At 28.0% G+C, this 26,583-nt stretch overlaps 4 protein-coding genes across 7 annotated transcripts in view; 2 read left to right on the top strand and 2 right to left on the bottom strand.

Moving 5' to 3' along the window:
• Positions 1-308: 308 nt before the first annotated feature.
• On the top strand, positions 309-7,925 carry LOC105254115 (pleckstrin homology domain-containing family M member 2). The gene is given in 10 exon segments (XM_011262613.3): positions 309-679; positions 682-807; positions 2,167-2,362; positions 2,737-2,924; positions 3,388-3,582; positions 3,666-5,375; positions 5,463-5,687; positions 6,204-6,785; positions 6,899-7,018; positions 7,103-7,925. Coding segments are annotated over 10 exon segments (3,591 nt in total). The 5' UTR covers positions 309-547; the 3' UTR covers positions 7,220-7,925.
• A 1,215-nt stretch (positions 7,926-9,140) lies between these two features.
• LOC105254116 (39S ribosomal protein L47, mitochondrial) lies at positions 9,141-10,778 on the bottom strand. Its single transcript, XM_011262614.3, has 5 exons — positions 10,627-10,778; positions 10,167-10,334; positions 9,856-10,070; positions 9,572-9,731; positions 9,141-9,488 (listed from the first exon to the last, which is right to left on the bottom strand). The coding sequence occupies exons 1-5, from the start codon at positions 10,746-10,748 to the stop codon at positions 9,347-9,349; spliced, it is 807 nt and encodes a 268-aa protein (XP_011260916.1). The 5' UTR covers positions 10,749-10,778; the 3' UTR covers positions 9,141-9,346.
• A 448-nt stretch (positions 10,779-11,226) lies between these two features.
• On the top strand, positions 11,227-16,978 carry LOC105254117 (ATP-dependent DNA helicase Q5). 3 transcript variants are annotated; one of them, XR_889429.2, is made up of 15 exons: positions 11,227-11,539; positions 11,701-11,825; positions 11,939-12,103; positions 12,342-12,518; positions 12,600-12,779; positions 12,859-12,964; positions 13,037-13,148; positions 13,217-13,444; positions 13,704-13,895; positions 13,978-14,098; positions 14,173-14,262; positions 14,343-14,525; positions 14,627-15,890; positions 15,981-16,447; positions 16,625-16,978. XR_889429.2 is itself a non-coding variant. In XM_025411575.1 (15 exons), the coding sequence occupies exons 2-15, from the start codon at positions 11,452-11,454 to the stop codon at positions 16,028-16,030; spliced, it is 3,081 nt and encodes a 1,026-aa protein (XP_025267360.1). In that variant the 5' UTR covers positions 11,227-11,374; position 11,451; the 3' UTR covers positions 16,031-16,978. The 3 variants fall into 3 exon arrangements, 2 of the variants coding, with proteins under 2 accessions (XP_025267360.1, XP_011260917.1); XM_025411575.1 differs by having other exon boundaries at positions 11,227-11,374; positions 11,451-11,539; positions 15,981-16,978; XM_011262615.2 differs by having other exon boundaries at positions 15,981-16,978.
• Positions 16,979-20,218: 3,240 nt separating this feature from the next.
• LOC105254118 (scavenger receptor class B member 1) overlaps positions 20,219-26,583 on the bottom strand; it is a 34,802-nt gene continuing 28,437 nt past the window's right edge. Inside the window, exons 5-9 of one of the 2 annotated variants that reach the window (XM_011262617.3) lie at positions 23,866-24,066; positions 23,401-23,625; positions 22,718-22,880; positions 21,232-21,476; positions 20,219-20,655 (exon numbers count right to left, since the gene is read on the bottom strand). In XM_011262617.3, coding sequence (XP_011260919.1) covers positions 20,353-20,655; positions 21,232-21,476; positions 22,718-22,880; positions 23,401-23,625; positions 23,866-24,066 — 1,137 coding nt within the window. In that variant the 3' untranslated portion in view covers positions 20,219-20,352. The remainder of the gene's footprint in view (positions 20,656-21,231; positions 21,477-22,717; positions 22,881-23,400; positions 23,626-23,865; positions 24,067-26,583) is intronic. The other variant, XM_011262616.3, reaches the window with a different exon arrangement.

Below are 26,583 nucleotides of genomic sequence, written 5' to 3'. Positions count from 1 at the left end.
TTGATGTGGAGAATATTTGTCAATTCGATATGATATCTCCCTCAGTAGTATTATAAAAATCCCACAAATATCTCATTAACAGGGTATGATTGCCTTATGTCAAGCATATCTCTAAGCAAAAAAAGACAGCAACACGTGTATCTGTATCTGTATGTGAATAAGGCCTGATAGCGAATAAACATCAAAAAAATAAAATAAAATGTAAGTGATTACAAATTAAAATAATGATAAACTTCACATGAGAGGATTTCTATTAATCTTTATGTTTTTCATTTGTGTATGCTATAGATTAGCATCTGAGATTTATGCTTAAACAAAACAATTTTTTACAAATTATACAAATAATGAAAATGAGAAGAACAAACAAATAGAGAAAAGTGGAAGAAAGCAAGAGAAAAGAAAGAAGTTTCTATTGCATCTCCCGAAAGAGATAGATGTCTATATAAAAGAGGATGAACGCCGATGTAAAGACACAGAGCACGATATATCGCCCGGCAAGTTGTGGCTTGAAAATCGCGGGTGACCTGCGCCCCACTAAAATCAATCAATGAGCGTCGACAGCGCGACTACGTCGTGCAGCGATCGCGTTGTCGTCGTCGGTACCGCCGCTTGGTCCGGCTTAATTCGTAGAAGCTTGGACACGATCTCCCGCGGCGCCGAGCCGCTCCTACTATTCGTCGCGACGCGAGTCATGTAAGTACGCGTGGTGACGAGATGCCGTCAGGTCGCGAGGATATGGAACTCTGCACCGACAAGGTCCTCTCCAAGGGCAGGATCTTACAGGAGCTCACAAAAGCTGTCAAACTGGTGAGCGATTAAAACGTCTTAAAGAAAGGCCATAGCTTTCTGTATAAACGCATGTATAGCTGTCACTGTAGCTGCAACTGCATGTGCTTTCATAGGCTCCAAAAGAAAGATGACAATTTGGTGACGATTCGTACAACGCCTCATTTCCTGCCTTCCTTTCCCGCACGTATTCCGCAACTAGAAGCAATGTTCGAAACTGATATAGTTCTGACAAATTATATCTCAGATGACATAAAAACGTAAAGAAACATATCCTATATGTAGGGGATTGAAAATGTTATAATATAAATGAGTTCAATCTCCGATGCTGTAGAAACACAAGATGCGTATTTTATGTCAATTATCGGTTTCATGAATGACTTTTACGTGACTATAGCATTAAAGTCCGAGCTTACTGACCGATTTCCGATCTTTGTTAATCATCGTATTTTCTCATTGTCAGAAATAAATGTACAGCTTTATATATATATATATATATATATATATATATATATATATATATATATGTTAGTTTTATATGTACTTTATATATATATACACACATATATATATATGTATGACGTTGCAAACTCTTGATCGTGGTTTAATCGCGACGCAACGCGTCTTGAAACCGAACGTTTGCACACATAAGAACGCTCGATCGTTGTATAAATCTTTAAACGTGGAATTTCTTGTTGAAAACGAATGTTGTTCGTCTCGCATTTGCTCAGCGATAATTAATATTGTCGAGAAGTGAGCCGCTGCTTTCATTAAAATCAGTTAACTGCATTGACATTTCGATGACAGCCGCGCATATGCGCGTTACATACAGAACAGCTGATAAATCTGTCCTCTTTATCCTGTGCTTTCTTTTGTCTCTTTTTCTTTTTTCACTCCAATCATTGATTATATATTCATTTCACACATACATTTTTAACGCAAAAAATATATATAAAATGCCATTGTGAAAAGGACAGATAAAAAATTGACATTATTACCTTGGGACATGTCTATCAGTGAAAGTGAAATAAATGCTCTAATTAAAGATACAAAGTATTAGCTTGAAAATAAAAGTATAAATGTGTATCCTTAATGTGTATATTTTATCTCATATATATGATTCTGCTTATAAATATATGTTTAATAATATATAAAAAGAAAAGTTGATATATATATTATGCATATCGTAGATATTATGTATATTATGATAGTGTGAGTAGATATATTGCATTCAAGAAAAACAAAGAGATAAGCTTATAGAAGATTTGCATAGTTATGTATATTTTTTTGAATCATATTTTTTAAGCTTTGATTTATAATAAGCTTCTATTTTGCTATATACATTTTTACTCCAACGAGAGTAATACATATGTTGAGCAGGTTTATGCCCAAAGTCTCTATGGTACTGTGGTCTTGGATGGTGATTCCTGGTTGGTTTATTGGCTGGACCGAGCATTGCGTCATGGATTGCGTGTAGAAAGGCATGGATATTGGGGCACTGCTAGAGAACTTAGTCATCAGGATACTGTTGTGGTCATTCATGCATTGCAGAGTGTATTAACTTCCATTGGAAAAGGTATGCATTAATGTCTTGTCATAAGAGTAATTGTTACTCAATTTTCTATGCTCAATTTCTAGCTTTTTGCTAATTTTCTTTTGTTAATTCTCATTCATCAAAATGTATTTAATATAACTTATCATTAAATTAATAGCTCTAAAGCAGTGATTTTTTAATGATTTAAAACAATTAAGTCATGTGTTATGTAATAAGAAATAGTTATTTTGCATAAAATTATTTGACTCAAGAAAATTTTTATAATAATCTAATTTCAAACTTTGTGTAGAGTTAACAATCAATATTTGTGTAATGGTAAAACTTAATTGCATCTAAGAATGAATATGTTGTAACCTTTTTCTTATTAATATTAAATTATTATTAATATTATACAGGTCGAGCATGGCTTTATCACACTCTAAGTGAGGGCAGTTTTGAGAGCTATCTTGGTTGTTTATTGCGAGATACTAAGACGTTAAAAAAACAATATTTTTCACATGCACTCGTGAGAGATGCTGATAAAACCAACCAATTGGTAAATCTTCTTGCCGGTCTGGAAAATGTGTCCTTCACATTGCAGTTGGTATGTTAAACTGATGTGATAAATAATTTATAAATAGGAAGTGTTTAATAAATAGTAGCATTTTTATGAAATGTATAGAATATCAACTTTTTGTCTCTTTTGCTTTCTCTGCTAAGTGTTTAGCACATTATGCAATTTTTATTCTTTTTCTGTTTCCTTCTGCTCTCAGATACTAATATCACCCCCGGTTACATTTATCGCACTAATGAATAACAATTATGTATACAGAAAGATCTTTTTATATAATATAAGGTTGTAAAGGTTATCATTTTATTTGAGTACACACACTTTATTTGGTATGAACTATATATCGCTCAATCTGTTTATTCATGGAAAATTTCTGCAAATGTGTTGCTAGAGAAAAAAGATATTTACAGAGTTATCTAAAGTTGCTAGATACATTAATATCTAATTGATAACATATGATTATACTGATTAGTAAAATTAATATTGTTGTATATAGGATGTGACATATTTAGATACTTGCAACTACATGCCACAGAGGCCTATGAGCATAAATCCATCAGGAACGGTCTTATCGTTGCATCTAAGATCTTCTAGTATTTCATCAAGTCTAGCTTCTCCAGGAGACAGTGGGGTTGCATTTGACAGTGATATGGATCTTGCAAACGAAACTGATGGAAGCAGTTACAAAGAGGTAAAATGCAGATTCGAAATTGCATAAAATAATTTTAATATTCGCTTAATGAATATATAAATGTGTATATATAAATTTTGCAGGAGGACTACTCGATGGATGATATTCCTAAATGTCGGAATAATAGATACAAGACAATTATTAACAACCGTATGGAAGACAATAAGAATTTTGGATCTAGCGATTCCAGCGAAGATGGTAAAACGCCAATGCAATCACCAGCGATTACTAAATTCCAAACTGTCATGATGACAAAAAATGATATAGTTAACCAGAACGTAACGCGAAAACTAGATGATAATGAAATGGATTGCTCTAGTTTGGAGACTCTTAAAGACTATGATTTTTACAGTAGAAGTCTTGACGATGCAAAATCGGAAAAAACGAATAAAATTGATAACGGTATAAAGGACTTTAGCAAAAGGAACACTTATTATAACGATAGTCCCGCTTACAGTTTTAAGAAGAACATAGATCCTCGTAATTCTTATCTAATCAATAATGATACAAATCTGTTGGAGTTGAGCATGACAATCTCCGACTGTGATAACATGGATGCTCCTTACGGCATTCTGAACACAATCAACATGACCGATACTAGCATTCTATCTTGCTCCAGTTCGGAGGCTATAGTACAACGTAGACAGCGTAAGAAAAAGCGCGGTGAAAGTAAGAAGCGAGTCAGCTTCCATGAAGACATATTGAAAACAATGAAATTAGAGGATGACGAGAACTATGCTGATTTCTCCATGAGTTTCCTGTTGCCCAGTTCTGTTCTAAAAAGAGATGCTCAAAAGGGTAGATATAGTTGGTGCGCACACGGAGATTCACCGTATATGCAGAAGAATGTTAATGCCGATAGGAATGTGCACTCGGACTGTTATTCATTTTCATCATCGTCGTCAAGCGTGTTCGACAGCGATGGAACTGACAAGCAAGCATCATCGAAGCTGTGTATCGACATGCCATGTCAACGCAACTGTAGGTGCAGTTGCGGTTTATCGTTATTGGAGCGTGGAGCGCCAGAAGGTCAGGAAGATCCGGCTAAGAGTTTAAGGCCTAAAATGGAAATAGAATTGGAAGAGAACGAGGCCCAGGAAGCTTACATCGTCGAAAAGGCGTATGGTAATATCATTGAGGATCCACCATCCAAGGTGGAAATGCCACAGATGATAAATCCGAAGAAATATGTTAATTCGAATGATTGGTCGGACGCGGAGAGTGTGACAACATCTGATCTAGAGGATCGTAAAAGTAGTAGACATTTAGTTTCACCATCGAAGAAGCGCAATATAACAGCGATATTAACGGGCGAAAGCAGCAGCAAACTCTTGGCGCCGCCTCTGCGTCAGGCTCCATCGAAAACATCATTGTTGAGTAGATTTTTAAAATCGATCACCGAGAGAAAGTTCGAAATCAAGAAGAGCAAGAAACCGCCTAAGGCAAATACTTTATACATTAAAGGAATTAAAACGAGCTACGACTCTTTCAAAGATTTTAACGACAATCTTGATAAAGAGATCCAAGAAAATGTGGCCGCTGAAAAACAGGAATTCAGTGGCGAGAAAGTAAGCCTAAAATTACGCGAAATTTTCAAAAGACATATCTATCGCGACAAAACGGAAGAATTATATAAAGTATACAAAGTGCGAAGTTCGTACATGACGAACGGCGAAAGTAAGCCGATGATCGCACTATTGACGGACAAAACACTATATTTAACCGGTTCAAAACTAGATCATTCTTATAGCAATCAATTTGTTATTCCTTACAATGAATTAGATGTTATCATGGTAAGAAAAATTTAAATATATTTATTTCTTTTGAAAATATAATATATTTTTCATTAGCGAAAATATATGTTTATCTTTTTTTTCTAGATTGGACCTAATGCACAAAGTATTTTGATTTCCAATGCCGATTGTGAAATGCAGTATCTATTCTCCACTGGCAGCTCGCAAACTACCTCAGAATTAATCGGTCACTTAGAGATGGCCATGAGACGGTCACCGTCGAAACCGAGACTTCCTGCTGTTAAAGAACTGAATTATGAAGATATGCACATTCTGAGGAATTCAATTCTTAATGATACAGCTGTACATCCTGTATGTAAATCTTTAACTGCAATTATTATATTGTATGAGGTGCACTGAAAAAAAACTTGGTTGAAAAAGACAAAATTTGTTTTGCTCAACTAAATATATTGTCCGATACATTCAAATAAATATAACTAAAATATTCCGAAATAATTTGTTGGTGTAAACAAAGCTTATTCAAATCATCAAAACAGAGTTCAGTACAACGATGTACAGTTTCTACAACAGAATATTTTTTGGGTAATATTCAACCAAATTTTTTTTTCAGTGTGTATATTACATTTTTATTAAAAAATTGTGAATGCTTGTCTTAGCACACAGTTATAAATTAATTATTAAAATAGAATTCATTTTAAGACAGTATATAGTTTGCATTTTATATATGGTTTGTGTTTTTAGTTTCATTAGTCATTTATAAGTTGCAAAATATTTTTTCCTATTATAAATATTTCTCTAATTTCTCTAATTGCATTTTATTGATATACATACACAGGAAAAGATTAATTTTATTAATCATTTTTATAGGATGAGAAAATCGAACATTATAGCCTTATTTATATGGAAGACGAACATATGTCACCACCTAGTACACCATGTGGGCCAACAAAAGAGGGTGATCTGATGTTTCGTCCACATACCTATCAACACTTGCATCCGAACGCACCTACGAATCCCTGGGAAGCTGGTTATTTCGTATTAAAGGGTGGAGTCGTTTACATGTTTACGGATTCAAGTCAACGGCTTCCCAAACGTGCTATACCGTTGAAAGGCGGCTTGTGCCAAGGATGTAGAAGAATTCCCAACTCTCATCGACCACATACTTTCGAGATACTATTGAAACCCAACAAATCATACCAATTCGCTGCTCCCGACGAATATGTAGCTTCTGAATGGCTACAAAGTTTTGTTCAAAGTGCATCGGGTCTATTCGATTGTACAGAAAATAGAGAGCCATTACCTTGTAGCCTCATCACAACTACGAAACATCTAGTAGCGATGAAGGAAATCCACCCTGGCACGCAAAGAGGTCAAACGCTCTCTTGCGCTTCCATCAAGGATTTAGCAGCATTTAGAGTGCCATTAGTACAACAATCATGGTGCATATTGGTAAGTACTATATATCAATCTGAATATATAATACGGACTATTAATTTCATGTTTTATCGTTCACTATATGTTAGCCAAAAAAATTTATTAATATTGCATTATTATACTTGTAGGAATTCGCATGTCGAGAAGTACATGAAAGTAGCGGTGATTGGATCATATACTTCACGAATTATACTGAGCTCTGTGCGTTTAAAGAAGTTTTGGAAACATTATGGGCGAATGCAAACTTGGTATGATATATAACTATTTTACATTAATATTATGTGCAATTATGTGTACTAACTAAATATTTTTCTGACCTATAACCTTTATAGGGTGAGTTTCCCATGACAACACTTCCACCAGAAGATAAACTACAGCGGCGTTGTTCGGATACCAGCAGGGATTTAGAACATGCTTGGCGATATCTGTTACCACCAGTTTTGGAGTAAATGAAAAATATACAGACAATATACACCATCACATTTGAAAATTATTTTATCATATCGCTGTAAGAAAAATAGAACTCTCGCGCACGCGAATATCCAGGTAACTATATCTGAAAACTAAAACATTAATGTCGTATATATGGAGGATATGTCGCTTATGCAACATAATCTAAATTTCTTTTGCTTTTGTTGCAAATTAAATGCCGTATTTGTCATATAAAACAAGAAGTTATTTTATGGCTTATAGATAGAAAAATGGATGTCCTAATTCGGGTATATGATATCTGATAATGTTATAATTTTTAATTTCAAGATATATCAATATATACGCAATATTTTCACTATATTGCGATGTTGAGAGAGAGATTGATCATTAGAGAGAAATCTTTACATATAAGATATATAAGTTGCCTCAAATATATAGATAACTATTTAGGGTAGCTGCAAAACAGTGCATTAACTTTCTCCTGTAGCCATAAGCCACATAATAAGCTACTATTTATTTATAATAACGCAAAGAATGTAATATAACGATAACTGTGAGACAACACTATTGATTACTATGAATGTCTATATATTCACATATATTGAGAAGACGAACCAATATGCATTTGAATACGCACTATTGATATTAAAGTAGTTATCTATTGTCAGAGATACTATAAAATTTAAGAATACTTAAAGAGCAGCTTTGACAAAAAAATAGTATTTCAATTGTTTCTGAAATTAATTGAAATAAAAATTAAATAATTTAACATTCCTAGTAAACAAAATTATAAATTGATTTTAGTATTAGCATTATATGTTTTTAAATATTATTTTATGGTATATTTTAAAATTGTAAAATTTTAACTCCATATTTATTAATTTTTTAATGTACAGGTGTGAAATATGAAATAATTTGTGTAATATTGTGTTATATGTTATTATACTAATTTATAATATATGTATTTTTGAATCATAAATGTAAATTGGATCAATTTTTGTTGCAATTTATAGCATTGAAATTCTTATATATTTAACATTTTGTGAATATGTAATAACAAATTTTAATTATCAAAATAATTACAATTACATAAGAAAACAAGTATAGTAATTTATGCTTAATGAAATTTCGAAAATAATTGAATTTTAATATGCTTATATTATACAAAACTATGATATAAAGGAAACTATGTGTACATGGGAATTAATTTTTACTTACAACATTAATATACAGATACAATATTTGCTATAAAATTTTTAAGTTATAATGTTATGTTACCAAAGCTACATGAATAGATGCATCTTATATATTCTTGTGAATAAATACTTAACTTATGCATTATTTCATGTAGCACTGATTGTGATATATCGTATAAGTAATAAACGTTTATTATTGTTAAGTTCGTACGAGTCTTATGTGAGATTTATTTTAATTTATGTAAATTAAAGCATTTACTATGCGAAAATAAAATTCATTTTGTATGCTGATTCTCATTGTATGACAAGTATGCGGAATTAAATTTTCTACAGGTTACAGCCAGCATGTTTTAAATGTTATATCCGTATACTTTTCATACACAAAAATTCTAAACCATTGTGCACAATCTGGAAATTATAATATATAGAAAATAGAAAATTGATTAAAATATATAAAAAGAATTTGATGTCATAAACAATTTTTATTTTATCCCTTTTTTATTATTTAAAAATATGTACTATTTCTTAAAAGGAGAAAAAAAGAGAATAAAACATTTTATTCTCAAATTCCTAATTTTTATAGATTTCAATAACAACAAATGTTTTCCTAGTCATTTTTACCATATTTTAATTACATAATACTTTATTACATATGTATTATATTATACATAATTTATAGAGATTGATAATGCAATAACTTGATTCTACAATATCACATACAATTTATAATGATGTCAGATAACATTATTTTTATATTTCTCTTTATAATGCAAACTGCATAATTAAGCAATCTAATTCATTTAAAATTATGATTTGGAATAATAAATCTCTGAATAAAAATATTTAAAAAAAGCTGACACAGACACAAATTTGCCAACAATATTATATGTATGAATATTTTATGTTTATAATATAATGAATGTTCAATATTTTGTTATTCTGCTGCATTTATTCAGGTACATGGTGACCTCTTGCTCTTTTTAACGTTTTTATTGTCTCCAGATCAACATTTGGAAAATGTTGTTTCACAGCTTCAATATCCACATTCGGGAATTTACTCATTAATACTGCAACACGATTTTTATCACGACTGAAACAACAAAACAGATTTTTATTTTTTAGAACATATAGATTGATGTAATTTAACAAACGATGGAATCAATTGTTACAAACTTTCTTGCTCTGCGTTTTTGATTCCAAATTTTCTCTCTATATAATCTTAAAAATCGCCGAGTTGCAAACCCACCAAAACCAAACTTGTGCCACTTATGCCATTTTCGATTCATATATTTTGGTATAATATATTGATGCATTCGATGATAAAATTTCAAACCTAGAAAGAGGTAAGAAACATGTTTTGTTTCATATTTCTTGTTAATTTTTTAAAGGTTTTTTTCAGTGTATCATATTTTCAATATATCATTTAATGAAAGTTACATAAATTATATAAGTTTTACCTAGACAATTATAAACCAGTTTTCCAGGACGCTCTCCTGTTTCACCAGTTTCAAGCATATGGTAGGCTCTGTTTCTTTCACGAACAACTGATTCCAAATTATTCATACTGTCTTTAACTTTGTCTAAACGTTCAGGATTTGGAAAAATTTTATTTTCATCTTTACATACTTCTTCCATTGTCATGAGCATGTTACGTTCTTTCAGTAACACATACCTAAATTTATTTAAATATATAAATTAAATAAACTTGATAAACTACTGAATAATATTTACACAAACATGTATATAATTTTAAATATACAAATTTTACCATAGTTTATGAAGATCTGAATTACTTTTCAATCTTAATTCATCTTTTCTCCAAGATCGACCAACCTTCACTTCATTTCGTCCCCAATTTTTCGGTTCGTCGAAAAATTCCATCAAATCGCGATTATCCGGTGTAATGTGTATAAATGCGCAATGCAAAGCTGGCGTCCTATATTTACAAAGAAAGATATATGATTTAATTTTGTATGTCAAAAAAGTTAAAACATTTAATAGATATAACTTATATATTAAAACTTGATATATATATTAGAACTTAAATGTTTTTTATATTAACTAAATATTTATTTATAGTAGTGTAAATATATATATTTAGAAAATTCTATTAATCCTAAAAAAATTTAAAATTATATATATTGGGAAGACATATCGATTAGTGTCTGTGAAGTAATATATATAAATACATTTCAAAAGAGAAAGAGAGAGAATAATGTAATACGAACCTGTGAAGAAATACATGTTTAGAAGAAGTGATGACATTTGGAGTCAAAGATAAATTTGTGAAAAGCTTCATTATATTATTCATATTTTTGGAAACATGCACGGCTTTCATCAATGCCGCCATTTTCTCTGCATTCTGTATATACGCATTGTGTGTGTGTGATATGTTTTGTGTGTGTGTGTGTGTGTGTGTGTGTGTGTATTAGGGCGCATTCAGACCTTGGCAGAAAAGTGGAAACAGAAAAGCAAGAGCCAATCATAGAAATCACGGAATGCTTGTGATTGGTCAAGGCTCTCGTTCCGCGATTTCTGCGTACGCCGTTCTGCTCCATGGGTTTGCACCCTTATGGCTCATTGTAGAACGGGCCTAATTGCGCCTATAGATCTGACAGGAATACGTTCGAAAATCTTTTTGTGGATAAAATAGTATTTAATTGACCAATCATATTAAAAGCAGCAAAGATTACTTGTTCTGATTGGGCAATTCAAAGCTATTCTACTCCGCCAATAAGATTTCTTCTAACGCATTCTATGATACGTTGTGTACGCTAATAAATCATTCATACATGCATACATTCATTTTGTACATATGAATGAACAGAATGAATGACATATAACCTTTCTTTTCGTATGACAGTGTACGACGTATTACAGATACTATTGTATAGCGTGTGTGAATAATATGAATATCAAGCTTATTTTATAAAGCCATTGCACAAAATAACAATTGTGTCTAACACATGAAAAGTAGCAAGTGTCACTATTTGTTTTATTGGTTTTATTATTGAAAAAACGAACAACGCACGCAATAAATATATATATGTAGAATGTTGCAGAGCGTTTTAAAATCAAAATTCGGATATGACAGTTTTAAAAATGACATTCAAAAACAAGCCACCACTGCAATTTACAAAGGTTTTTATGAAAAATTAATCTTTTTCATGCTTGGATTACTGATTTTGTCAGTACATCTGCAATATATACTTTCTTCTCTTGAAAAAATCTATAATTTTTTTTTTCAATGAATATATTTATCAAATTCGCAGAAAATAATCATATATGTTTGATAATTTTAGGAAAGCGAGATGTATTCGTGTGTATGCCAACCGGTTCTGGAAAGTCTCTCTGTTTTCAATTACCAGCAATAATGAGAGAACAAAAAGTTGCGATTGTCTTTTCACCACTCCTAGCTTTGATGAAGGTACATATTTTTGTATATTTGAATTTTGTATATTATATTTTTCTATATATAAGAATCTAGGAAAAGAGATATTATGTAGCAATAAAATATATTGATTTAATTTATATTTCTAGAATCAAATAGATTTCTTAATATCTAAAAAAATAAATGCTTGTTCCTTGAATTCCACTACATCAAGCAAAGAAAGAAATACAATAATGGAAGATCTTATGTCAAATTCTCCTAAAATTAAATTATTATATGTCACTCCAGAAATGGGAGCACAAAAGCATTTTCAGGTATCTCGTAGTTCTCATACATAATTATTAAAGTTACTTGTATTCGTGGATTTTTTCTCAATATAACAAACAAAATATTAAAAAATGATTCATTTTTGCTATTATTTTTATTTTATTTTACATGATTCCAGAATGGAAACAATTTTAAATTATTTTAAAAAATAGTTTGAAATAAAATGTAAAAATTTTAGTTTATATATATACTTAATTTTTATTGTAATATATATTTAATTTTTAGGAAATTGTAACTAAATTGTGCAAGAAGAAAGCACTTTCTTATTTTGTTATTGATGAAGCTCATTGCTTAAGTGAATGGGGTCATGATTTTAGGCCAACTTATAGGCAATTGGGAACGTTCAAGAAATTGTGTCCCAAAATACCTATGATTGCATTAACAGCAACTGCTGCAAAACAAGTATTTAAAAACAATTAAAATATACATTTATACAGATTATATCATATACTACATATAATTATACATTGAATACTGTTACAGGTAAAAGATGATATTCTCCAAAGTTTGCATATGAAAGATGCATTGATTTTCTCTCAGCCAGTATTTCGTCCTAATCTGTATTATGATGTGTGGTTTCTAGAAACATTAGATAAACCATTTGTACATCTGAAAAACTTTATTTTAGATGCATTAGGACCTTCAGATAATTCTATTCCCATGGTGAGTTAAATTTTATTATGGTATTCTATGAATTGTTGAGAATAATATTATAGATTTTTCATGAACATAATATTTTTAGCATAAAAGAAATTGTGGTATCATTTATTGTAGAAAAAAGGAAACAACTGAAATTGTTGCACACAAATTGACTCTTGCTGGCATTACAACGCTGGCATATCATGGGAGTATGTATGATTTTTGTAGCATGTTGGTAATGAAATTCACAAGATCAATATTATATTTTAATACTTAAATAGGTTTGAAAGCTCAGGAACGTAATGAAGTACAAAATAAATGGACGACAGGTGAAGTACCTGTCATCACAGCAACATGCAGCTTTGGAATGGGTGTTGACAAAGGATCTGTTAGGTAAATTATTATAACATCTTTGATCAACCTAATAAAAAAAATAATCTTTATTATGTAAATTTGTATAGATTTGTAATTCATTGGACAGTACCAAAGAATATTGCAGCATATTATCAAGAATCAGGAAGAGCTGGCAGAGATGGCAATCCAGCATTTTGCAGAGTTTATTTTAGTAATGAAGAATATGGACCTATTTCATTTCTTATCAAGGAGGAAATTGCACATAAAAATTCAGAACTTGCAAAAATTAAGTGGCAAGATTTCGAAAAAAGTGTTGCATACTGTTTAGAGACAAAGTACGAACTATATTATAATATAAATAAAAACTAATTGTTAAGAATAAAAGAGAATATTTAAAGATATTTTTTAATATGAATAATATAAATATATTTAATATATATTTTCAAATCTTGAAATCTTTTTTGGAATAAAGAATATATTAAGATATAATATTTTAACATTATAGCAGTAAAACATGATATAAATATTTAAAGAATGCTTAAAAATTTTAAATATATTTAAATATATATTAATAATTATTTTATTATCTTATAGATGCCGGCACGCAGTATTTTCCAAGTATTTCGGGGATTCTCCTCCGCCTTGCAGAAATAGATGTGACATATGTAAAAACAAAGACGAAGTGCAAGCAAGAATTGCGGAGTTTGAAATGTATCAGAGCACAACTAAAAAATTCCGAAATAACATAGGCAGTGTAACACAAATAAACTACAACGACAACGAAAAGTATGTGAAAAATTAATTTAACAAATTATATTTAACAAATATAATTCTTTTACATATAAAAATATTTACAATTGCATAATAGTGATGAATTCGATGAGTCAGGAGAATCAAGAGAGAAGATTATAGCTGTTGAAAAGCAAGAGAGAAAAGAACTTATTATGAAACAGTTTGCACTTCGACGTAGTGCATCTAAAGAGGACAAGGTAAGTTTGTTGTATATTTTTAAATTTTATATTTTTTCACATTTTTATTTCTATTTGTTATTCTCCTCCTTTAGATAAAGCGAGAAAACCTTGAATACGCAAAAATAGCGCATGTCCGTGCAGCTGATAGTACAGATAAAAAAATAAAAGGCTTAACCGTTCAAGTAAGACATCATGCATAATTATATTTTACATTTTCAGTATTTTTTCAGTATTTTTCAGTATTTTTTTTCATTATTTTTAGGTGCGGGAACACTTTTACAATGAATTGAAAGTAGCATTATTTGAGAATTATCAATATTCTTCAAAAAATAATAAACAAGAACTTCAAGAGAAGGATATTCATGATATGACTAATAACATAGAATACGAAATATTTTCCAGTACTAAAGTACCAAATAAGTACAAGCTTGATATGTCTAGATTGGTAAGATATGTAATATTTAATATATATATATATATATATATATATATATATATATATATAATCATAAAATCTTCATATATATAATATTTTTTTTCATACAGATTTCATCGATACGAAAATGTACTAATGATAATACTATCTACAAAAAAATACGTGATTATAGTAAAATAGAGTGTCATGACATAGAATTTAATAATTCTAACAATATAGAGACATTTAAAGAACAAGAATCTAATATAATTAAAACTGAATTTAACGAGAACACTTGCTTGTCAAACGAATGTAGTAAATCAATTTTCCCTTCTGTCTTTAAAACTGCATTAGAGGTTTTAAATGAGGAAAAGCTACGAACATTTACATCAGACAAGAATGAAAAGATATCGTTGAAAAAATTATGTGTTAAAAATGTCAAAATAAAGCAAATTAAAAATGAAACATCTATTATTAATTTTAATAGTACGCAAAAAAATACATGTAAAAGCGAAACTCCATTAATGCAAATGTCAAATGATTTTGTCTGTGCACGAAAAATTTATGATGATAACACATCCAACTTTAGTACAAGTTCTTCTAAATCAAAAGCTAATACAAGTTTCTCTAAACCTAAAGTTCGCAGGAGTAAAACAGATAAAGTAAAAAAACCGGATAAAACAGTTTATGAACAAATTTTAGCATCAGCACGATCAGTATCAAAAAAAACTACAGATGAAAAAGAAGATATTTTTCTCGATACAGAATCAAAAGTTGACAGTGCTGGATATATTAAAAGCAAAGATGAGATTAAGAATAAAAATAAAAATAAAAGAGATTACGAAATCATGGAACACCATGAGGATGATATGAACCCTGCTAAGAAAAGAAAAATTGTACATAATGAATGCAATGATGAAACTAATAATTACGTATCTAATAAAAATATCGATAAAAAGATTTTAGATGACGAGTTTGAAACAGAAATAGTTAAGGAAAGAAATGCAGTTATAAATATTAATACTATAAATGATGATTTATCGATGCCCGAAAATAATAAAACGACAAAGGATTTGGGAGAAGATACCACTAATACAATAAATGATGATTTATCGATGGAAAAAAATAAAACGAGGAAGCACTTGGAAGAAGTTAATGTAGAATTAAAGAAGAAAGAAAAAACTGCTCATTTATTTAATTTAAAACAGCACGAAAAAGATAAAAGTAATAATAGACTGAAAGTACCTGCAGATAAAGTTATGCAATTTAAAACAGCAGAAATTTTAAAATCGTATCTAATGAAATATTATCCATCGGAACGTCTCCCAGATAGAGCAACATTCTCAAAAACTTGCAGAGAAATGCACTACAGTATGTTAAGAAAAAAAATATTTGGTAAGATAATTTCTAAAATTTATATTTGACTATACAATGCCCTAGATATTAGAAATTTTAATAAACATAAATAACGTTTCTATTTTACAGATAAAGAAGGAATACATAATTTTGTTGTAAGCTTTATGAACCAATCTTGAAAGATTTTTTATTTTATATCTAATCGTATTTCTATTTATTGTTAGGCAAGCAATATAAAAGTAATGAAAACTTTTTCGAAATAAATACATAATCCTTTTTACTTCGTAAAGTTATTGACATTTGTATTATTCAAAAAAAACGCGGGAATCGATCAATGTTACGTCACATTTAATACACGACTTCATGTTGGTAATCGTGAACAGTAATAGACGCGTCGCGCACGAAAAATCGTTCGGGAAAAATCTATATGAAAATTTGATTTAAAAACGTAATCGAATAATTATTACAGTGAAATTTTGATGTACTTTGTGTTGCGAGTGGAGACGGATTAATATTTTCCGGATATCGTCGATAGTTTACGTGCGGGAAATAATTTTGTATGATGTATTTCGTCAACGGATGCGCATTATTAAGAGGTAAGTCGAGGAAATGACATAAATAATAATAAAAAATAATTGAATTAATCATACTATTACAATACGAAATCACATCTATGATCAATATATGTATTAGAGATATCTGAATAATATAATTATATTCGAAATAAATACGATCCGTTTTACTTCGTGAAGTTATCGACATTTGTATTACAGAGGCCGAAAATCGTCGAGGCGGGAATCGTGTTTGCGTCACATTCGATTTATCACATTTTTAGGTTGATAGTCATGAGCGATATAATAGACGCGTCGCGCAAAAATTATTCGGTAAAGCATCTAAGCATCAAATTTGATTTGAAAAGATAATTAAATAATTATTACAGTAGAATTATGTATTTCAAGTGAAGTAATGTTTTCTAAATATTATTGATAATTTAAAAATAATTTCACGTATATATTATGTGGACAGATGCGCATCGTTAAAAGGTAAATCTTGAGTAATGGCACAAATAATGATAGAAAGTAATTAATTGAATAATAATACTATTGAAATACGAAATACAATTATGATCGATATATGTATATTAGATAATTAAATAACATATTTATATTTGAAATAAATATGATTCGCTTTATTTCCTGAAGTTATTATATTTGTATTAATTAAAAAACGTGACAATCAATCAGCATTCGAATTGCATTTAATTAGCACGACTTAATTATGACAAGTAATATGATAGACGCATCATAAGAATTTTGTTATGGAAATTCGATTGATAAAATAATCGATTATCACAATCGATTAATCAAATATAATTATTACAGAGGATTATACGACTGTTACGTATCGTCAAAGAACCATAATTTGATAAATCGAGATAAATTTTATTTGGAATAAATTTCAGAATATATATCTACAAAATCTTAAATAATTAAATATGTATTTATGATATACAGTTGCAATAATTGAAACTGTTTACAGATATTTTATTTTAATTATAATTTGTCAATTTTAACATATGTTTACACCTAAATATAGAAATATTGAAAGAAAGATAAAAGAAGAAAACGAGATAAATTTTAGATTCAAAGAATGCATTTTATAGAATTTATTAAATTAATGCATCATCACATTCTACATATATAAAAAGAAATTATATACGTAATACATGTCATATATATATATATATATATATATATATATATACGTAAAGTTATATTACAAATATATTCTTATATTTCTAAATATTATATTAAACATATAAAAGTGAGCACATATTTTTTTTTATTTATAGTTAATATATTAATTCTATATAGTTTTAATATTTGTGTAAATCAGGCAAGAATTTCTAGAGAAAAATATTTCTCATTGAGCCATTATATATATATATATATATATATATATATATATATATATATATATATATACATACATATACATATATATATACATATTTTTTTCACTTATATTCTATATATAAAATTATTATTGCTATTTTTCTAAAAATGCATAATATCGAAATTTTTCTTAAATTTTATAATAATAAAATGAGTAAATATGCATGTGTAAAAAGATCATATACTTTTTTACGTATAAAAAGATCATATTTTTTTATAAACTTTACACAATTAAAATACATGCAAATGTTCAGACAATAGATATAACATTACAGTGCACATCGCATATTAATAATTCATTAATTATATACATATTTACACAAAAAAGCGATGTAAGATAAAAAAAGCTACATAAGTAAAGCTTACTACTATACACTATAAGTGTATAGTAGTAAGCTTTACTTATGTAGCTTTTTTTATCTTACATCGCTTTTAGTAATATATTAGTAATATAGATTACTTAATATTACTGTAATATTTTATTTTATTTTAAAATTTTACTATATATTCGATAAATTGACAAATTAAACAAAATTTTTTTTCTAAAATAGAAAAAAAATTAGGAATATGTAGAAAAGTTATGGTTTTTTTTACTATGATCATATTGAATACGTAACATTGAGAAATTATGTAAATTTTTTTCTTGTGAATATGCATTTGGAATAGAAAAAAATTAATTAATTTGAATGTATAAATGGATGCTGAAATACTAATTTACACAATTTCTCATTTCAAATATTATAATTACCATATTATAATTACCATGATGTGTTATATGTATACATGTTCAACTATATATAAAAAATGATAGCCAATTTTATCCTTTTTTTTTCTAAAAGAGATAAATCTCTTAAATTTATAATAATATTAAAAACAATTTTTACAATAATAATAAAAACAATTTATCTCGTTAATATTTGTCAAAGAAAAAAAAATTTTAATTACATTATTATCATTTCTAAAGATAGATATGAGAGGGATCGTTAATTTAAATCTGTTAATGGAGATATAAATTTGATGAAATTGGCAATAAAAGTGCATTAATATATTTAATTTAAATTGATGTAGCAAACTTTTCTACATCATTTCTACATATTTAAAAAATACTGTTTGAAAATGAAACAAAAAAGCGAAATAAAACTATCACAAATATGACTGCTAGCATGTTATGTTACAGCAATTGAAGTTTAATGAAGCGCCATTGACATAACATAAATATACGAGTATTCGTGTTGTAATCCTTGAATAATTTCAGAAAATTCTTTAAAAGAAATTTATATAGAGAATTTTAATCATTCGAAATTAATTCTTTGATAATGATTTCATTGTATCTAAAATAATTTAATTTACTTATACGAAACATAAAATAAAAACACAAAATAAGAAAGTATAAGCATTTTCGCAATAATATAAATCAATACACATAATAATCAATTATAAATTATAGTGTACAGTAATGCGACATAATGTTTTTTCTTATCTTAATTATTTTTTATTCATGATATTTTTAACGCGGTAACTAATTTGATCACTATTTCCCGGGAAAATTACACTTTTATTAAATTATATTGATTGAGAGGATATTATTGGCATATGACATATATTGGCACATTGAATCAGTGAAATCTTATTACAAGATGAATCATTTTGATTCATTTTTTTTATTAAAGAATTAAAAATTAAGCACATATTTTTTTTTGAAAACTTTAGAAAATTAATTTTTTATAAATGAGATCTCTGTAACAGATCTCTGTAAAACATTTCAATACAATGCAGCATTATTTGCATCATCTAATATATGGAAAATCTCATTATATCAAATAATTATCAAGAAAATAGCTCTATTCATTATTGAACATATAATATTGCTATTAAGATATGAAATACCGGAAAATAGTTGGAAAGTTTGTGATTGTAATTATTTATAATATCAAAAATCGAAAACTAAAAATGTCTATAAATTCACGATTTAATCGGAATTAATTAAATCTAATGAATTTTATGACTAATACCCTGATATTATCCGTTGAATGATTGTGTACTTAAGTACAGCATATACTAGTATAACATGCATGTGTGTGCGCATATGTATGTAACAGTATATATACTGTGCATAATATATATAACAAAACAATACTTTATATATTATTTTATACAAAATAATACTTTAGTATATTTTATTATATCTAAAATCTTATTTATGTTAATGCAAATATGCGCAGTTAAATGCAATGACATGCTAGACAATTAACTACATCAAGTATTTTTCAGAGTCTTATTACGCTAATTTTTATGTGAGATGTCTTCTATAGATCTAGAATAAATTTATATTCTTTTTCGAAGAGAAAGAGATATAACATCTTAATTTTTTTATCGAAATCGTCCACGAAATTTTAATATTTATCTAACTAATAAAACAATTCTAGCTAATAAAAAATCTAGTCTAATTTATCTAACTAATAAAAAAATTCTAAATTGAGCCAAAAAGCTATCGAAAACAATAATGTTTTGCTTGTTCATGCGTTATGCGTTAAAGCACTGATTTATTACACTAATGTTAAATTTGCATCACCGAGTATCAGGAGCGAACTATAGGCATCTGCCTCTCTGGTCTTTTGATCGACACCTTTATCCTTCTCGGCGCGTTTTCGTCTTATTTTGGTTTCCCTTTCCAATCCTTTCTCCGGCGATCTGTTTGCCTGATAAGATACTATCCTTATTACGCACCAAACGAGTAGCATCACGCCGGATAAAAACATTAAATACAAAGCTACTTCTTCCATAATTGGCAAGGCATTTAAATAAAACCAGAAACGCAAACGCATCTTGGTCGGTAAGTCATACATTCCCTAAAAATCAAAAAAATTTATTAGAATGCTTACGTGCATATCATCATTCAACGATCAATCGAACAAAATGATGAAATATGTTGCATGACTTGCTATGAAAAAGATAATAGATATAATAGATATAATACAAAAGAATACAATCTCTTAAATTAGAATCATTATGTATTATTATTTAAGCAGTGGTTTCAATTACAAATATAGCATTGAAAATACTAAGAATCAGTGGCTGATTTTCCAATAAAATCTTATGCCATAATCAATCAATAAAATGAAGGAACAAAATAGTTTTCACTAAACATTAATGAGTATTTCAATAGTGAGTCAATTGATGAGTATTTCAATAAAATTAGAGAACTATTCACTGATTTTCTATCAAATCTTGTCATTGTTATAATCAATGAATCTTATTTTATTGTTTTAATCAAATTTTTATTGATTCAATTTAAAAAAGTAGATGTAATATAAAAAAGTATCTCTAAATCAACCTTTTGACTATGCTTTTTTTAGAGAAAAATATTACAAAAAAAATGTTCTTATTTTTTTAATTAAGTAGATTTTACTATCATTTTTACTTACGATTTCAAACCATAGTAATGGAAGAGTTAAATCGCTGAATTTTTCCACTCTAGCCATGTGTCCGATATCTTGTAGAGCCATATTGATTTGGAATCGGAATGCTATGTCCACAGGTACCCCGGATTTTGGCTGAATAAAGAAATAGGATTCATGTAAATCCTTTGTAGGTTGTAATCCTTCGACAGCCTCCAACAATGATGGGTCGCTTTTATAGAAATGTGGATATGATAGGGCGATAGGAAATCCTGCAACACAAAATGCATAATATTTGTACTTATAGTATCATTTAGATATCTATGCAATCTTGTTCCACTTGATAGATTAAATTCGAAAATAAGAATATGATATACGAAAAATGTCTCTCGTGCAATTTATATTTTTCAATTTTTTTTGTAATATTTTAATATGATAATTTAGCACGAAATATATATGAAAATACACCGTAAAATATAATTATAATAAATAGACTAAATAATGAATAATATTTATGAACTAAAATTGATATATAACATATAATTTGCATTTGTATTAATGTAACCATCTGTTCTTTTTCTTTCTTCATATTTCTTATTCATATTTTAATATCCGATATGCCCGATATAATTTGAAATCAGCAGATATTAAAACAATTTTTTTGACATTGATTTGAAGTCAGTGGTAAATCTGATAAAAATATAGCATTTCCGATGATAAAATCGAGAACACGACACGAGACATTGACACATTTGCTATTCTCGTAAAGTGTTTTGCGTTGTTCATCACTCAACGGGAACAACTTCTCGGTCATTATGTCGTAATCATACATGACATATTTTGTACTATCATGAATGTTGTCTGCTATATCTCTAATGTGCGACCGTTCGATGCATTTTATCGGTACATAATGTACTGTGTCGATGAAGAAATCGCATTGCATCGCATTAATCTCAAAGACTCGAGTCGAATGTTCTAGATCTGCTTAGGAGCACAAAAAAACAAATTACCGCTAATCGATTTGCGCGCTACTTATTGTTAAAAAGAAAAAGGTGTGAACAATTTTTTTCTTCTATTTTTTTATCCTATTCAATTTGCATGCGTTGCTAATCGAAATTGCCGATTTTTTTGCAATACGATGGCAATAGAAATCTTACAACACAATATCAATGAAAAAAATTAGATGGTACGATTATACAGAGTACGCAATAAGTCATAGATTTTGCGACGCAGATTGGAAAAATCAATCTTTCATATATGATAGCCGGTTGAGAATTGTGTTTAATATAATATAATAAATATACTAAATGTTTATAATAGTAAATACATTTTATAAATTGTACTATAGATCAAAAGTAATAAATATTAAATGACAAAAAATACTAAATGTACTAATTTGTTCGCCAAAAATCCGTGTTGAAACAAATCTATATTAACGTTTCGAGAATAATTATTACTTTCAACTTACATAGCAGTAATCTAGCAAAACGATTAATTAATAGGAATATCTTACCATAATAACAATCGGTCACATCAATTAAGCCGGATTTCAAACAATGCCCTTGGCGGCAGAAGCATTTATTCTCTGGATTTACTGCTCCGTTGTCCAATTCATTTTCTAGAAATGCATATTGATATGTATGCAAACCCTTTATTTCCTTCTCTCCGATTCGTACCTTTGAAAAGAAGAGATATTTATTCTTGAGAGATATTATATTAGAAAGGAAGATTTTTTAAATCCTTATTATATTATTAAATATTATGCATATACAGAATATTTAAAAGTTGTGATACAAAATTTACAGGTATATTCTGTGATAAAGATATAAGAATTCAATTTTAATTTAGCACACTTATATATATCGAGATATTCAATAATTTCTAACTTATAAGCGATTAATAATTAAAGATGTTGTCAATTATAAATGTCAGTTTATATTATTGACTGGAATTTTAATTCGAGGCTGTTATAGAAGAAATTTACGTTGTAAGTGAAAAAACATGAAATTTTTGCGTCGAAATACACCAAATTGCTTAAAGGATATCCCGCGAATTTCGTAAAAGCAATTTATGAGTTTATACGCTATATGAGTGAAGAAAGTTAATAACAGAATATTGGCACGCATGACTCAGCCCAAGATTTTTAGTTGAACGAGTTAATCATTTCGTCGAAATGATTGCAATAATCAAAATTACCAATCGTTCGCTACGGCACAAGCTCTTGCGAAAGAAGAGGAGCGTATCGTTCGGTTCAATATAGCTTGGAAATTTGACGCCATCGCTAGCTCCATTCACATTTGCGCATTTTCCGGTCCATTGCGGTAGATTTACGTCTCCGTTGTATTTATCAATCAAGCCTGTCATTCGGATATCGGTCTCTCCCGTGTAAATGGTTTCAAAATCACCGTCAAAATCGTACATCTATAAAGCGCAGGGCATAAACGCAAACCCTATATTATTAAAAATCTTGCATTTTGTAGAAATTAAAATAATAAAATGAATTTAAAAAATAAATCGTACAAAGCCAAAATTTTTTAATTAATTGGAATAAACAAATCAATTCTAAATTTAACTAGTTTTATTAATTACATATATTCTTTTTAAAGCTATCACAGCTCATATTAGATCACGCGTATTGAAAAACTCATCGCTATTTCTTACTCTATCGATTAATCCCAGCTTATCGAATTTGATCCAGGTAGGCATCACATGATTGCCGAGGGTAACGAGGGTCGATTGATAGCCGAACATGAACTCGCGTGCAGTCATTTCAACCAGAGGATGGGTGTCCGTTTGACGGATCAACACGTTGAGTCCCCATCTGGATAGGTACGAGGCGTCTTTCATCACATTTGTAATACTCTGCAATCACAAAAAAATAACATATGATTATCTAATCTAAGGTAAGATTACTATTATTCATCCAATTAAAAAATTGATTTCATTTCGATAATCTATTATTATATATAATCATATAATTATATAACTATATACATACATTATATATACATACATTCATTTCGATAATCTATTATTATATATAATCATATAATTATATAATTATATACATACATTATATATACATACATTATATACAATTATATATACATACATTATATACAATTATATACATACATTATATAATTATATACATAAGGTTTTGCCTATTCATTATTCATGCATTTTGTACACACGCCATCGTACAAAAGATTAAATTGTTAACTTTACTTGTTATTTGATTCTCTCATCATCATGTCAATAAGGCAATAAGAATAGATATTTACATAATAATTAATAAAAAGTGTATAATTAAGAATTATTCATAAAAGTAATGTATCCTAGAACGATTGATTTTATATGTATAGTTATAACTTTTTAAAAATTAAATTTTCTAAATGAATGATACGATAATGAATAATGACAAAATGATTGGTTATATTCTCATTGAAGCATTGATAAATTAATGAAAGATTAGTAAAAAATTTATTTTACATATTTTTTAATTTTATAGAATTAGGAAATAAAATCATTCTAAACATAATTAGGTAATTAGGTAAAATATAATCTTATATCTTAAATTTATCTATATCTTAAATTTAAATATTATAGAACTCTATGTTATACTTATTTTCTAAAAATAAGAATAATAAATAAAAATGATATAATGTACATATTGCCGGAATAATTCATTGTTCATTATGATGTTTACGTAGCTATCATGTCGTTTTAATATGTTTTCTTATCGAACTAAATGTAACATGTCAATACCATTCGAGAAAGGAAAAAATAATGTGTAATCTTCTTCAAACGTTCCATTTCCTTGCAATTGCCAGGGTCATTCACTTTATGATAATGCGAGTAATATTGCAACAATGATAATGATATGTAAGAGAATTGAATATATTTATATTGGTTGTATTCAATATGAAGTTATTCTACGATGTTTTATCCATATTTTATATGCTTTTTGCTAAAAATTAACTTTCATGCAGAGTTAATTTTTCAGTAATTTTTCACTAATACGTCAATATTTCTTGTGAAGATATAAAAGAACCATTGATTATTGTATTAAATATTTTATTAAATATTTAATTTCATTAAATATATTAAATATTTAAATATTTAAATATATTAAATATATTAAATATTTAATATATATATATATATATTTGTAAAAATTCATAATTATATAAATTAAATATGGTATAAAACTAATATATAATATAAGATTAATTTGCAAAGATAAGATTAATTAAAAAGATCATTTTTGCTCAGTTATTCTAATTTGAATATTTGAAAAAGATTTTCAGAATATTCGATTATTGATAATGACTACCGTATGCAAAAGAAATAATGCAAAAAATGAATACAAATGAAACACTTTCTCTTATGCGACCTTTTAAACAGATAAGAGAGTGTATATAGCATATCTATTGCTCTTAACAAACTTTTGATTTGCTTATGAGGAATGTATTGCTTAAGCGAACTCTTAAACGAAACATTTATTACACCCGTCACATTAAACAAGCAAATTAAATTAAATTTTGAGATCTATCTGTTTATAAATGCAATATTTAACGTAATCATTACGCCGATATAGGCAAATTTATCTAGCGTGCAAAACATAATAGTGTTACAATATATCAACTAGTTCGCATTAGATTTTTATAAAATTGAAATTTAATAGTTTACATCTTAAATCCAGGAGCATATGTTACACATTTGTACTTAACTTTTATGCTATAAAAATACGATGTATAAGTATTTTATTCGTTTAATTTCATTTCCTTTATGTAAAAAAAACATTTTTCCATAAAAATATTAATTCATTATAAGATTTATCAAGAAGATATGAAAAAGTAAATTATATCTTTATTTATAAATAACTATAATGCAAAATTTAAATAAATATAAATTTGTTTTTTATTTAAAAATGGAAGGGATACTGTTTATATATATATATATATATATATATATATATATATATATATATATGTACTATTGCTATTATGGAAGAAAATTCATTATTTTACATATATTTACATAATGGCGTGATAATCACGATTTTTTCTTGTGACAAAGTCTACTATAAATACTTGAAGGTGTACCGTATCAGATTATGCATTTTTTTATCGCTCGCGAACGGAAAGTTTTATAGTTACATTGAGTAAGATTAATGTTTTTTTTATATTCATTTGAATATGCGAACAAAATCGAAGAAGTATATCGAATTATATTTGACAGTAAGTAATTGTAATTAATTATAGTTCAAGATATTAATGATTATATGAGTTTTCATTTTTTACAATAAGCTGATATTAATGATCATATAAGTATCTTTTTTTGCACAATAAACTGAAATAAGTTAAAATGTTAAGG

This window comes from Camponotus floridanus, unplaced genomic scaffold, assembly GCF_003227725.1.
Source record: "Camponotus floridanus strain SB8 unplaced genomic scaffold, Cflo_v7.5 scaffold40, whole genome shotgun sequence".
Lineage (NCBI taxonomy): Eukaryota > Metazoa > Arthropoda > Insecta > Hymenoptera > Formicidae > Camponotus > Camponotus floridanus.
The sequence above is the reverse complement of the archived record's forward strand: the minus strand, read 5'-3'. Positions and strand labels throughout refer to the sequence as shown.